The 15,986-nt window shown below is 44.2% G+C and overlaps 1 protein-coding gene across 50 annotated transcripts in view; it reads right to left on the bottom strand.

Annotated features, from left to right (window-relative positions):
- Positions 1-15,986, bottom strand: part of LOC147019121 (uncharacterized) — a 145,252-nt gene that overhangs the window by 50,935 nt on the left and 78,331 nt on the right. For 48 of the 50 annotated variants that reach the window (XM_085899975.1, XM_085899955.1, XM_085899956.1 and 45 more), the window contains one exon: positions 4,018-4,143. The exons of the other annotated variants lie outside the window; for them this stretch is intronic. In XM_085899975.1, the coding sequence (XP_085756101.1) occupies positions 4,018-4,143 (126 nt within the window). The remainder of the gene's footprint in view (positions 1-4,017; positions 4,144-15,986) is intronic. 50 annotated transcript variants of the gene reach the window in all.

The raw sequence follows: 15,986 nt of genomic DNA, 5'->3' as shown, positions 1-15,986 counted from the left end.
CCCAGATTTAAATTGCAACTTCAGAGTTGCAACAAGCCTGTGGTCAGCATTGAGGAACTGAGCACTCCGGTGGACCCTGCAGTTCTGGATCATCCTCCAACAACCATCAACGATTACATGGTTAATTTCCTTTGCCACACCACCAGCGTTGGAATGCCAAGTCCAGCAATGAGGATATGGGCACTGAAACCATGAACCAGCCACCCAAAGTCTACGCCTTCTTTCAAAGTCAAGGAACTTAGTGCTCTTCTGGTACATAGTTCCAGACCCATGGGGACAAACATGTCTCATAGCCATCCCTGTCAGTGCCATTCGATCCATTGAAATCCCCCAAGATAAGAAGAGTATCTCAGCTGGGGCACTGATCAACAACAGACTCGAGCACAGCATGGAACGCGTCCTTTACGGCAAGATCATTCGCCTCAGTCGAAGCATATCCAGAGACCAGGGAAATGACACCCAAGGAGTGATGAATCCTTCATCTCATAATACGCTGTTTGACCAGTGTAACCTCAATTATCATTGGAGTCATATTATTGGACACAGCTACAGCAACTCCTTGGGCATGGTAACCATCAGAATGACCAGACCAATAATATTTGTAACTACCCGCCATGATCTCACTGCAATCCTTTCTCCGAACCTCAGAGTGCTGCAATACCGATATCCAAACATCTGAGCTCAGTTGATAACAGAGACAGATGATCACCCTCTCTTAGGAGTAGGACATTGCAGGTACCCACCTGAAAGGACCACCTCAGGTTAACCCAAGGAGATAGCCGTTTGGTTGATGACACCTCAGCACCACTCCAGACTCAATGGTGTCAACTCTTCAGACCAGGAGGGCGACAAGAGCCACTAACAAGAAGGGCCATCGATGGGTCGGCCTTCGACTTGGCCACGTGGTCCACTTTGTCCTTTTTCCTGCAGACCCTCCATAAACACAGGGTGATCGCAGTTTGGGTAGATCCCACATGAGGCTTCTGCACCAAGTGAGGTCTCCATCCTCCTCCTTGTGGACTCTTGACCCACCTCTCCAGTCTCGACTCATATGCATCCATCTAACCATTCCTCTTTGTCCTCCTTGACCGAGCTGCCTCTTGGGTGCTGCCCATAGGGGCGGCCTCTATAAAAATGAATGTCCATCTTTTCGTCAGGGTTCTGCAGTCCAGGAGAAAAGATAGGAAGTGAAACATGTTCAAATAGCATGTTCAAATCGCTATCTTTGAGAATGAGGAACCGAGAACTTTGAAAGGACTACGAGAGATTGCACTAAAAATTATTGGACTCCATTGTACTGTCATAAAAACGACAACTATCAAGGAAATTCTGCTCTCAGAAGATGGCAACAAAATCTGATTTCGTGATCGATTTCTCATGAATAAAAGTACAATTGTTTATGATACTGAAGGTGCAGCGAGCGATGTTTATCCAGGGATTTATTGTTGAGAACGAGGTGACAATAAATTGTAAAACATTGTTACTTAAAGAATCCATAGTCATTAATGTCATACGAGATGGTGTGGCACACGGAAAAGTCCGAGTCGTTGCGGAACAATGACAATAAGGAGAAATGGCGATGAGGTAAGATGGTCGGGAGATGGTATTCGCGTGTCCTGGTGTGATCTTTCTCCAGCAAAGCAACAAAAAAGAGTGAGGTGTTGTCTCTCCAAGATCCAAGATCCAAGGTCCAACATGCAGATCTACTTTCATATAGATCGTTCACCCTGAATTATCAAATAATCTGGAGTGGAAATGGAGCAAACTTAAAGCAGACCGAACATGCTGGAATGAGCAAGTGATGCTTCGTTTTGCAAGGCGTTTTGAAGCCAAATTGATGGAGTTCCAAAAAAGGATGTAACATTTATTTACACAACACCATACATGTATCAAATGTGGCAAAATATTGTGCTCTTCAAATGGTAAGAACATGAAGGAAAGAAAAATAATGCAAGATGATCAAAAACTTTGAAGGTATTCGGAAAATCGGACCACTGGACCTGTAGCTTATCTGGGCCCTGACCTAATGCTGTCACCCAAATTTTGTAGCATTCACTGGTGGGTCTGGAGAACAAGATTTTGAAAGGAATTAACGTGATTTTCCAAAAAGTTGACTAAGTCGGCCATTTTGACACACTTCTAGTAAATTGATCCACGTGACTTCAAAAATATGTCATCCATATTCTCCCATAATGTTGAAAATCAAATTTGTTAACATTCTGAAAGGTGGGTTGAGAGAAGAAGATTTTGAAAGGAATTTGCGTGACCACCATTTTGACACACTTCCGGTCACGTGATCAGCATGGCCTCCGCAATTTAACATTAGGACCGTGTATTAATGTTGTGATGCAAATTTGGTCAGATTCTGACTGATGGATCTGGAGAAGAATAGTTTTGAAGAAATTTACTAAATCGGACATTTTGATTTTCTTTAAGTCATGTGAACAGAACAAGCTTTGCAATTCCTGTTACTGGTCAGGAGAGGAACGTTGCTGCACAATTTCAGCCGGATCGGCCAAGCGGTTTGGCCTGAGAAATCTAAAAAGGAGACGCACGGATGGACGGCACACGAAGATAACAATACCTTATCTGGAATGTAAATTCCAAATTTAAGACGATGGGGGTTCCTGGGTGAAAACAAAGATCCAGGCCTTCAGTGACATCTTGGATGCTGTCATCTTGTCTGCACCTGTTTGTGGTGAGGATGTTGAGGACACGGAGCGATTCACTTACTTTGGCAGTGTTATTCTTGTATCCGCAGGTTGTGAGCCAGAGGTCAATAGATATCTGGGTCAGGTCTGGGGAGTCAAGGATTCACTGGATCATGGAGTGTGGTGCTATCGGTACCTGTGCAGGAGGACAAAAGTCCAAATCTACAGGTCCTTGGTGCTTCCAGTCTTGTTCTCAGGATGTGACACTTGGACTCTGACAAAGGATCTGAGATGAAGACTTAACTCATTTGTACCTGGTCTCTTTTAAAAATCTGAGAGAGACTCAAATGAGATTTGTAACCTGCATAGACCGTGAGCATCAGCTGCGGCTGTACGGACATGTGACTTGATTTCCTGACACTTATCCTGCTTACCAGATTCTGTCAGCAAAGGAGCCTCGTGAGTGGTGAAGGCCAACGTGATGACCGCTTGCCTCGAGGTTTCAGCAGGTTGAATGGCCTTTCAAGGAGTTGGGGATGGGCCAAGCATCTGCCTTGACGATGGCCAGATGGAGGCCCTTGGAGTACCGACGGAAAGTGGACGCAGTGAAGGGTTGCTCCAGCACAAGCTCCCATACCTCACCTAACTGTTGACTGTTTAACTGCATGCCATGGAAGTGGGTGTTTATAGGAGAGGTAGAGGGCAGGGAAGGTGGACTTGCCATTGGCTGTACCTTGCCATGCTCAGCCGGGCAGTTATGGTGCACAAAGCAGGAGGTTATGCAGTCGTGTTTAATTTTGTCTGTGGACTGGTTTTGGAGTGAGGTCCGTTGCCCTTGCCTGTTTTGATTTGGCATCTGCCTTCCCAATAGAAATAGTTCAAAGTGGGTGAGGATAGGTTATGAAGGGATGAATGACACAGGTACGAAGAGGAAGAGGTGAGGAGCGAAATAATAATGATGACGAGTAAAAACGATGAATATAAAGGGAAGGCAATGAGAAAGTGTGGACGAAAGGGAGAGAGAAAGGGAAGTAGAAAGAGAAGAGAGAAAGGGAAGAAAGGGAAGGGAAGAAAGGGAAGGGAAGTTTGAAAGGGAAGAAAGGGAGAGAGGAAGGGAGAAGGAAAGTGCGTTCATTTTCGATAGTATGTTCCTGCAAAGTTTGTAAAACCAAAAATTTCACATTTTTCAGACAAAATATCCAATTGATTGTTTTTCTTTAGATTTTACAATCTTTTCAATCAAGTTGATGCTGTTTTTCTTCTATGAATCAAAGGTAATTAAGCAATCCCTGAGTTTTATATTTAAATTCGATTCTGTAAAAAACAGATGCGGGAAAGCAGGATTGAACAGGAATTTATTCCTCACCCACACAGCTGCTGTTGATGCGATAATACCCATTTTCACAGTCACATTGGTACAGGCCGATGGTGTTTGTGCAAATTTCGTTCTTCCCTCTGCAGTTTGAGGTTCCAAGTTTGCATTCATCGATGTCTGTGAGACGGGAACAGATTAGTGAAACATTGTTATTCACCATTTGCTTAATTTTTTTACTATTTGTACAAGATGGTCAAACTTACATTTTTCACAAATACATCCTCTTTGTGATTTGTAAAGTTTTTCGTAAATATCTGTTTCTACCTGAAGTTTCATATCCTTTAAGTCTGAGCGGGAAACAAGTTTATGCACAATTTCTCTCAAACACAAAATATGCTCCTTTTACCTTCTTTTCTCACTTTCATAAGATCCTCATTCTTCATTCGAAAACATTTTATCCATCAGTTTTATTCTTCGTCATTTTGTCCATGACGATATCAGGCATGTAATGTGTCATTCTTATTTTTGGACAAGGTGTAAATCTGGCACTTTTTAAAATACGGCAAGATCAATAGTACAATTGAGAGAGGGGTGCCGAGTTGAGAATGTAATAGAAAAAAAACAGAAGGAAGACGACGGCATTGGAATGGACAGGAAGAAAAAGATAAGGGAGATTGAGCAGATGAGGAGGAAAGGGGGATGGAGTGAAGTGGGGAAAGGGATTTTAAACTTCTGCTCTGTTATATTAATACTGTTTGGGAAATGCTCACATGAGAATTTGTTTGTTGTAAACTCTCCTTTCTTTCAAAAGTATATATTTGTTTTCAGATGGGTTTAATTTGCATCCATTGGTACCATACTCTGTGCAGAGTGTCGGTGCTGCCAAAGCAGTCTCCTTGGCTATTGGGCACAATGCTGGATGGGTCGCCACTCCAACACAGGATACCAGCAAGCTAAAACTCATTTTTCCGACCTCAAGATGACAGGCAGAGTCAACCCCACCTGGTATTAATTCAACAGCTGAGTGGGATTTGAACTCAGGATGCTCAGATCCCAAGCTCACCACCCTAACCATTAAGCCAACACCAGACATATATGGGATCAATTGTTTGCGGCTCCCTCTTGTTTGTAAACCAAGAGGATGGCACAGAGGAAGTGCACTTATCTTTTACCTGTCTACTCTAAGTTCAATTCTTGACTCAACTATAATCTGTCAGATTGGTGCTTTGCAAGCAAGAATATTGTATCAAAATGTTTTCCATCTCTCAAATGACCATGAGTTGTGGGTTAAGGGCCCATCTTCCAGAATTGACTTCTGGTTGATGTTAAATATCCCGTGGTGTCTTTTCAAATATGTCTGGTGTTGGCTTAATGGTTGGGTCATGGGCTTGGGATCCAAGGATCCTGAGTTCAAATCTCACTTGGCTGTTGATTCAATACCAGGTAGGGTTAAATCTGCCTGTCATCCTTCTGAGGTCGGTAAAATGAGTGCTTGCTTGCTGGTAGACTGGCGGAGTGGCGACTCATCCAGGATTGTGCCCAAGAGCCAAGGAGACAGCTGAGGCAGCACCAATGCTCTGCACAGAGTGTGGTCCCAATGGATGAATTGTCTTTTCAAAGAGTTGGTGAATAATGCTGACATGCTGGTCATATTACAAATTCGTGCCCTAACTAACTCAACAAAGTCCAATTCCGAAGTTGGGGCTTGAGCACCCTTTCAACTCACGTGAAACAAAACGGTCAATGGTCACAGCTTGACATGCTCGAGGTAAGTATCAACAACATCTCTTGTTTGTTGCATTTAATAGGAATGGCTTTTCATTGAAGCAACATTGTTTTTGAATTAGTAATTCAGCATGTTTGAAATGAATTGAGGCATAATTTCAAAAGAAAACAATTATAAGTGATTTGTAAAATATGATTGTTTTATCAGGGATGTACGTAACTGACTGATGGACATGTGGAGGAAATCCAACAAATTGCACACCCGTTTAATTTCAAGATAAAAAGGTGAGATAATATCAGAGCTGTGCGATACTGCATTGTTCAACAGCCCAATTGATATCGAGTCAAATCCTCCATGATTCACATTGTTGCTACATTTTGGTTTTGCAGTGTAGTTTAATAAAACAATTTATTTTTGCAATCAAGCAAAGGTTACTTTTTGGTGTACATAGTCGATGCTCGTGGAAGAGTTAGTACGAATGCACTGAACAAACAACAACATTTTTGTTGGACAATATGGACAACAATTGTTGGACAACAACAACAACAACAACAAACAACAACAGCTGTTCATTTTGTCCTGTCGGGCGCAACAGGACAAAATGAACAGCAGGGAGAAAGGAGGGAAACAATAACAGTAGAGACAAAGGCCAAGATCGAGAGAGGCAGACAAACAATGGGTGTGGGGAGAAATGGGGGGCAGCAGAAGATGCATGGGTTGGACAATATGGATACAGGAGGGAACTCTCAGGATGGAAAACTGGAAATTTGGAAGGGGGAGAGACTGGGCTGGAGTGGGAATTGGGGTGAATGAAGGCACAAATGATCATGGTTTTGGACTGGGGATGATCTAGCTCGATGGTGGTGAACAGCTGTCTTGGTGACCGGGAGGGAAGAATGAGATTGAAGAGGATGTGGAAGTTTATTCCACAGGTGGGAAAAAAGAGGATCGAATGAGTGCAGGTGAACAGAGTATCAAAAGCATGAGCTATATCCAGAGAGACGGCCCTCATTTCACGTCTGACATTGAGGGCCTCCATCCGAGTTGGGTGAGAAGAAGCAGTCTGTCGAAGGTGGAGTGAAATGATCTGAAGCGAAATTGGCGATCTGAGATTCGGTTGTTTGAGAAAAGAAGATAATCCATATCAACTGCAATGATGGATTCCATCACCTTGCTGATGACTGGAATTAAGCTGATCGGTCTGTAGTTGAGGGGATCTGTTTTTTCACCCTTTTTTAGTTAATGCAGTGGTGTTGGTGGATTTCCAAGCAGATGGAAGATTACCTCGCACAAATGACAGGGTGAAAATGCCAGAGAGAGAGGAAGTGCAAGAGCAGGAGAGCAGTTTTTTAGAACTCGTGACCTGATGTTGTCCGATCCAGCAGTAGAGTCAGAGTCAAGAATTGAAAGATGGCTAAGATGGCAAAATAAGAAAATGAGGCTTGCCTTGGCCATAAAGCACCGCCAGTGGACGACTGAAAACTGGAAGAAGGTCTTATGGAACGATGAATCAAAATTTGAAGTCTTTGGTTCATCACGCAGGGTTTTTGTACGCCGTCGAGTTGGCAAAAGGATGGTTCCTCAGTGTGTGACACCAACTGTCAAACATGGAGGAGGAGCGTGATGGCTCGCGCTGATTAGATTTTGGTCAAAATCGGTCAAAGGTCAAGGTCACAGTGAGGTCAAACATAATTCCGTAATTTCATGTGAAGAAATGGAGTATTTTTGCTTCGGTCAACGTTACGCGTTCGTTTTAACTTCGCTTTGAATTTTGTCTTCAGTTTTTGCGATCGCTTTGGACGCTTAACACTGGGTTGTCGAAATTATGGTAAAAATCAGATGTTTTGGAGACGTTTTAAGATTGTATAAAAAATATTTCACTCGCCACATCACGGCTCGTCACGTGGTGCAGCGCGCTCGAGCAGAGGCGTCGTTGAGTCATGTAAAGGTTTTCAGTGTGCACGCTGACGGTGTTTTCAATAAAGACGGTGTTTAAAAGTCATTTTTATCCCAATAAAGGTTATCATCGCATGCCTGACTCGCTAAGCCGTCGGATTATGGAACGATTGTTGGTGGATGGCCGAATATTACGGTTTTGTGACTTTGATAAAATAATATTAAATAATTGCATGGAGAAATGGAGATTTTTGCTTCGGTCGACGTTACGATTTTTGATGGTTTGGTGCAGAATCATCGTAGAAACTTCTGGTTTGCGTCGCTACCTTCTCGAGAGACAGCTTTTTTTCGACAAGGCCAGAGGTCAAGTTGACGATTTCATACGTAGCAGTCTATGACTGCTTGTTTGTTTTTTTTTTGTTTTTTTGTATACCTTGGTCGAGGCTCGTATGAGAGCTAACACACAACTCACAGCAAGGAGGCATGAGACAAGAGGGGCGGGAGTGGAAGGGACAAAACAGTGGGGAACAGACACATTAGGTGAACTGTGGAAGGGAGAGGGATGGGGATGGGACGGGGAACGTGGCGAAGAGAAGATGGACATTACAGGGACTTTCAGGAAGGAAAGCAGGAGAATTGAAGGAAGTGGGCTTGGGTGGATTATCGGGGGTAGAAAAGATCGAGGATTTGGATGGGGGAAGATAAGAGGTGGTGGTGAACAGCTGTTTTGAAAGCCTGGAGGGAAGAATGGGAAAGAATAGAGTGAGGAAGTTTATTCCAAAGGCGGGAAAAAGAGGAATGAAAGAGTGAAGATGAGCAGTGATTCGTGATTTTGGTAGTTTTACCAGAAGGGGGTTGTTGGCGGACCTTGAGCGCCTTGTGGAAATGTGGTTGGGACAAATCGCAGAGAGAGCAGGGGGCAAGGCTGGAGAGGAGTCGGTAGAAGACAGAAAGACCACCGACCAACCTGCGGTGATTGAGTGAGAGGCCCAAAGACTCAGCTTCATTGCGGGAGATGCCAATGATCTTAAAAGCCCTGGTTTCGACAGCGTGAAGCCGAGAAAGGTGGGAGGCAGGAGCACCAGCCCAGAGGGGAGAGCAGTACTCCATCAGGCTACGGACAAAAGCTTTGTAAGTAGTCAGGAGCTCAAGAGGGCCGAGGAAGGACTTTGCACGACGGAGGATTCCCAGTCGGCGACTGGCTTTTGAGGCAAGGTTGGAAATGTGACTTTCCCAGGAAAGGTCATGGCAGATAGTGAGACCCAGAAGCTTGAAAGAAAAGACTTCTTCCAGAGGATTGTTGAGAAAGTGGATGGCGGGGTTTTCTAAACGGTCCTTTCGAAGAGACATAGTGAGAGTGTGAGATTTGTGTGGATTGAAAGACATGTTCCACGTGTTGGACCAGTTTGTGATTTTATCCAGATCTGCAGTGAGCGAAGAAGCTGCTGCTTGCCGCTCTGAGGGATGACAGATGGTACGGCAGAGGGTGGAGTCATCGGCAAAGAGAAATAGAGGATTTTCCAGAGAGTCCGAGAGATCATTGATGAAAACCAGAAAAAGAACAGGGCCCAGAACGCTACCTTGAGGAACTCCAGCCTGCACAGGAAGAGGGGATGAAAGAACTCCATTTAGGGCCACACGTTGACTGCGACAGGAGAGGAAGTCTGCGAGCCATGAGTGGAGATGGCCTTGAATACCATGGGAAGAGAGTTTGGTGAGTAGGGCAGGGTGCCAGACTGTGTCAAAAGCACGTGATATGTCCAGGGATACGGCTCGGATTTCCTGTCTGGCATTGAGGACCTCCATCCATTGATGGGAGAGCAGTAGCAGCATATCCAGGGTAGAGTGACCTGGTCTGAAACCAAATTGATGATTGGAAATCAAGCCATTGGAGAAGAGGAAGGATTTCATGTCTGAAGCGATGATGGATTCCATAACCTTGCTGATGATTGGGAGAAGGCTGATTGGTCTGTAGTTACAGGGATCTGTTTTTGCACCTTTTTTATGCAGGGCAGTGATGTTAGCAGATTTCCAAGCAGATGGCAGATGACCTTGGGAAAATGAGAGGGTGAATAGAACAGAGAGAGGGTGAGCAAGAGCAGAAGAGCAGGCTTTGAGGACACGTGGGCTGATGCCGTCTGGACCGGTTGCAGAATCTGACTCGAGGTTTGAAAGCAAGCTCTCCACCTTGTCAGGAGAAAAGGATACAGAGTCCAGGGACAGTTGGGTGCGACTGGGTAAAGTGGGTAGAGATAGTGATGGGTTTGGGACACAAGATTTAGCTGCAAACACCGAGTTTAGACATTCAGCTTTATCACGTGTGGAATCAGCAGTGCGGCCATTTGAGGTAAGGGAGGGGATGGAGGGGGAACATACACCAGAAACAGATTTGATTAAACGCCACCAGGATTTTGAGGAGGGAGAGAGGTTTGAGAGTTCAGACTTGAGATGAGAAAGATGTTGTTTTCTGGCTCTCCTGAGGGTAGATACACACTTGTTCCGAGCTTTGTGGAAAGAACTGAGATTGCCCTCAGTTGGGTTTGCTTTCCATGAGGCAAAGGCAAGTTGTTTCAGGACAACTGCCTCGCCACAAGCTTCAGTAAACCAAGGGCGGGAGGAAGGGTAAGACAACTGAACACGAGAGGGGATAAATCTGCGCATGAGGGAGAGCAAGTTTCTTTGAAAGAATTCCCAGGATGAGTTGATGTTTGAGAAAGTAGTGATAGGAGACCAGTCTGTAAGTTTGATGGCTGCTCGGAGACCCTGCCAGTCGGCTTGAGTGAAATGCCAGACTCGACGGCGGTGAGGTGGTTCTCTGATAACAGCCAGAGAGATGTCCACTTTAACAAGGACGTGGTCAGAAGAACCAATTGGAGCGAAGGAAGAGCAGCAGATATTGTCAGGGAAATTTGTCAAAATCAGATCCAGAAGAGATGGAGTACCATTGGTTGAGATCCGCGTCGGGAAGTTGACCGATTGAGTCAGTCCCAATGAGTCACAGAAAGCTTTTGCTGATGTCCCATGGCAGGTGAGAGAGGTACCCACACCTAGCCAACTGGCGTGATGACAATTGAAGTCGCCACATAAGAGGAAGAGAGAGTTTGGATGAGAAGATAGAAGATGGTCCATGTTTTCGGAGAGTGAGGTGTAGATGGAGTCATCACTGTTCGGTGGACGGTACAGTACACATATAAACATGAGGTGGGAGTGGAGGGGAAGCCGAAGCCAGAGGTATTCCTGAGGGTGTGGGGGAGTGAGAGCAGTGCAGGGAGAGTGAGGAATAGAGTCTTTGATGAAGAGAGCAACACCTCCACCAGGACGAGGCTCAGGTCTGTCATACCGTAAGAAGGAGTAACCAGGGAGAGATACTTGGGAGAGATACTTGTTTGTTCTCTGCTTTAATTTCAGAGTGCACTGAAACATTAAACTGCTTAAATTTCAATAAAAACTGGAAAAATGGGGGTGTTCTAAAACTTTCCACCAGAAGTGTAAGATAGGTTAATGATGATGTTATCTGTCCCTTCATTAGGACATCATAATTCGACAAGTGAAACGCTTGATCTGCTAAGTATGAAAAAAAAATTCTCTGCAATTGTTGGTCCGATTGACATGAAATGTCCACGAAGGTGCGACTCCTCCTGCAGAATATTTTTTCATAATTATGACATCATACGTCAAGTGGTTCAGGAGTCATCTTGGAAAAACAGAAAAATTTTGCACCTCTATATCTCCGAAACCACTCCATGGACAAAAATTACACATGGCTCATTATCAAGTACCCCCATGGGGAAAAGATATGTTCATGATGATGTCATTGGTGCCTTCATTATGATGTCAGAATTTGACAAATGCAATGGTTGATCTGGTCATTATGAAAAAAAATTCTCTGCAATTGTTGGTCCAATGGACACAATTTTCACCATGAGAGTGACTCCTCCTGTATAATTTTTAATGATAAATATGACGTCATATGTCACGTGGTACAAGTGCCATCTTGTAAAAAAACGAAAAACTTTGCCCCTCTATCTCCAAAACCGCTCCATGGAAAAAATGAAACATGGCTCATGAGAATGTACTTCCCCATGGGGAATAAGATATGGTAATTATGTGACCGTGCCTTCATTATGACGTCAGAATTTGACAAATGCAATGTGGCAGCCATATTGGATCGAAGCAAAATTCTTTGAAAATCTCCTCCTCAACCGCTAAATCGATCAATGCAAAACTTCAACTAATTCATCAACTATCCATGGGAAATATGGTTTGATAAAAGTGACATCATTGGTCACGAGTCTGGCAGCTGTATTGGAACAAAAAAAACAACCTTAAAAAACAGAAGAGTTGGCTTGCACCAATTCCTTCTTAAAGCCGCTGTGACACCGAGACGATTTCGCCAGCGTATGCCGATTTATGAAAAATTTGTCTAAAACGCTGGCACACGTCGAATACGTTATGGGTACGTTTTGTTTCCGTTAAGAGCACGCTGAAAAACACTGCCATACGTCGTAGTACGCTGGCTTTAAACGTTGTACTTTGGGGTTGCCTCAAATTTTTGCATGCTTGAAATTTTACGACGTATGCCGGCGTATGACTCACACGTTCCGCTTCGCTGGCCATAAGTTGGAGGCACGTTATGCAATCGTTGACGCACGTTACTTGTAAGTTACTCATAAGTCGAAACACGTCGAGGTAATGTTTAGCGTACCCGAAACTTATTTCTAACCTATGAGTAACGTTTTATAAGCACGCTACACGAACGTTGTTCACACTTCGCAACAAGTTACTTGAAAGTTCCTCATACGTCAAAACGCGTCAAAGTAATGTTTAGGGTACCCGTGACTTATTTATAACCGATGAGTAACTTGCTTGGGAATTATTTGCAAAGCATGTCCTACGCACAAATACGTATGTAGACGTATTTCACGTCTTCAGGACGACCACTGAACTTACTGAACGCGTTTCTAACTTACAGATACCGTATAATGGCGTATTGGCAGCGATTTGGGGAATTGGTATATAAAAAGGGGCTTCGCAGGAGGAACCCGTCTTTTTTTTAGACTTCATGGTGAGTACATGTCCATGTTATTCCGAGAGATGGAGGACACGGCAGGGCTGAGATGACAATACCTACCTGTCCTCGAACATCAACATGACCTCATCGATTTGACACTGCACCAGTTGCGTGCCAAAAGAGCCGGGAGAAGAAGAGGTGAACGGAGGAGAAGGAACTGGGTCAGACCATGGATTGGGAGGCGAGGCCATTACGGCATATATGACCAGCTCATGGTGGTACTCCGGAACGAGGACCATGCTTCCTTCATCAACTTCCTGCGAATGCCCCCAGCGATGTTCGACGAGCTGCGAGCCAGAGTGGGTCCAAGGATAACCAAGCAGTACACCTTCTACAGGGATCCGCTTGAGCGTGGCATGAGGCTGGCACTGAGCCTGCTGCTGTTGGTGCCGTGACTGCAGTGCTGTGGAAGCGATTTAACTCGTTCAATGAAAACGATTTCAATTGCCGAGCACCAGCGTCCAAAAACAATACGCGAGTGACAGGCATTTATTAAAAGTGAAGTTGCAGCCTATGAATAGAAAACCTCACGTAATCGTCGACGATACGCTGCCATGCTCTGCATACGTTAGACTATCGTTGGGCATAGGTTGTGGACACCTAAAACACGCTAATCGATCTTGGTATAACTTATCTATCAGTTAAGGCCCGGTCACACCTTGACGTTTTAGCCAGCGATGGCAACGTGTTAAAATTTATGTAAAACGCTGGCTTACGTTGAACTTTTGATGTTTTTTTTTTAAAGATTCGGACGTATTCATAGCGACTTGGTCTTATGTGTAACGCATTGGTAACTACACAGAACGTTTCGTTGTGTTATAGATAACTTATACCAACGAATGCTGAACCTGTTGTCGGCCTACACAACCGATGCCCAACGATAGTCTAACTCAGGCATAGCGCGTTGCACGCATCGCCGACGATGTCGTGACGTAGCCTATTAAAAGGCTGACGCACAACGATTCGAATCATAACTGCCGTAGAAATGGAAGGGTCAAAATCGCGGTCACACCTTGGCGATCTTGCCAGCGTATGCCGACGTAACAAAAAGTGTGTCTAAAACGTTGGGGCACGTCGAATACGGTATGGGTAAGTTTGGTATGCGCGAGTAGAACGCTAAATACGCTATCATAAGTCGTAGTAAGTAGAGTACGTCAAGAAATTTTGAACATGTTCAAAATTTTACGACGTACTCGGCGTATGACACACGTTCCGCATGCGATGGGGATAAGTTTTACACACGATATGTGGACGCTTACACACGTCCACAAAGGCTACTTATAAGCTACTCATAAGTCGAAACACGTCGCGGTAATGTCTTTTTTACGCGAAACTTATTTCTAACTTATGTTTGACGTGCTTTGAAGCAATTCTTTACGTCGTCCCAACACACATCGACGTATGTAGACGTATTCCAATGACGTCTTCCGGTCGACAAAAAAAAAAAAATGAATTTGTTTCTCGCTTACAACTGCCATATAAAGACGTGTTCCCAGCGGTTTTGGGAATTGGTATATAAAAATGGTGTTCATAAAAGGGGAACCCAACATTGTTTTCGAGTTACTTTTTGAGTCGATGTCCATGTCAGCAGTCACAGTTACAGTATCAGTATCAGTATCAGTATCAGTATTAGTATTAGTAGTAGTTTGTTCATGTTGGCAGTAGTAGGTGGGTGTGAGGGGGAGGGTGTGGGTTATGATGGATCGTCCTTGCGTCCGCGTGTCCACGGGTAGGTTCATAGGCTGCCACTCAACGATTTAAATGGCTGCATCTCCACTATTGAAAGTAGACGCTTGCGCTCAACAATTGGATTTTTTTTACACTCAACGACTTTGGAATGGTACCACTCAGCTAGTTTCATTGATTACAATGAACGATTTAAATTGCTGTCACTCGCCTTTGTTTTTTTTTTTTGTTTGTTTTTTTTTGACGCTGGGGTTTGGGAATTAGAAGCGTTTATTCTGAACGTGTTAAAACGCACAAACTCGACTATTTTAAATAGACGCTGCCGATAGACAATTGGAATCATAGCCAAGCTCGACATCGAAGTGTGAACATCCTCGTCATGCCGAAGAAAAGTTTGAAGAATGCTGCAAATAAGTGTCCTGGCCGTGGCCGTGGACGCTGACGCAAGGACGATCCATTATACCGACGTCTTTCAGCCTATGAGTAACTTAAAAGTAACGTCTGTCGACGTGTGGCAACGATCGCGTAACGTGCCAACAACACGTTAATCATAGGTTAGAAATAAGTTTCGGGTACGCTAAACATTACCTCGGCGTGTCTCAACTTATGATTAACTTACAAGTAGCATGTGTTGACGTCTGTCAACGATCGCAGACCGTGCATACAACTTATGGCCAGCGTAGCGGAACGTGTGAGTCATACGCCGGCATACGTCGTGAAATTTCAAGCATGAAAAAATTTGAGGACAACCGAAAAGTACAACGTTTAAAGCCAACGTACAACGACTTATGGCAACGTACTACGACGTATGCCAGCGTGCTCTTAATGTTATCAAAACTTACCCATAACGTATTCAACGTGTGCCAGCGTTTTAGAAAAAAAATTCAAAAATCGGCATACGTTGGCTAAAACGTCAAGGTGTGACCGGGCCTTTATCTCAGCGTTCTGTGTTCATTACTAGTACATTATGCATTTCTCCAAGTCGTTTTGAATACTTTAAAAACTGAAACAAAAAAATAGTTCATCGTGGGAATGAGAAAAAAAAAATTAGCCGAAAAAAACATCGAACAATGGTGCAAAGTAGTCTCCTATTCGTGGACGCAACGAGGATCCATCATCACCCACACCCTCCCCATCACGCTCACCTACTACGACTGACATGGACCTCCTACTACGACTACTACTACTACTACTACTACTACTACTAACACGCTCACCGAATACTACTGCTTCTGATACTACTGACATTGACATCTACTCAACATGGAGTCTGGAACACTGACGGGTTCCTCTTGTGAAGCCCATTTGTTTCTATCCTAAATGCTGCCAAATCGCCATTATACGGTAGATGTAAGTTAGAAACACGTTCAGTAAGTTCTGTGGTCGTCCGGAAGACGTCAATCAAATTCGTCTACATACGCCAATGTGCGTTTGAGATACGTTACACATAGGTTCAAAGCACGCTCCTCATCAGTTCAAAGCACGTTACTCATAGGTTAAAAATTAAGCTTCGGGTATGCCAAACATTACCTCGACGTGTGTCGACTTATGAGTAACTTACAAGTAGCGTTTGTCCGACGTGTGTCAACGATCGCGGAGCGTGCCAAGAACTTATGCCAGCGTATGCGGAACTTGAGAGCC

Source organism: Eptatretus burgeri, chromosome 10, assembly GCF_056783735.1.
Source record: "Eptatretus burgeri isolate ZD-2024b chromosome 10, Ebu_testis_v1, whole genome shotgun sequence".
Classification (NCBI taxonomy): Eukaryota; Metazoa; Chordata; class Myxini; order Myxiniformes; family Myxinidae; genus Eptatretus; species Eptatretus burgeri.
Note: the sequence above shows the minus strand (reverse complement) of the source record. Positions and strands in the feature narration are given on the sequence as shown.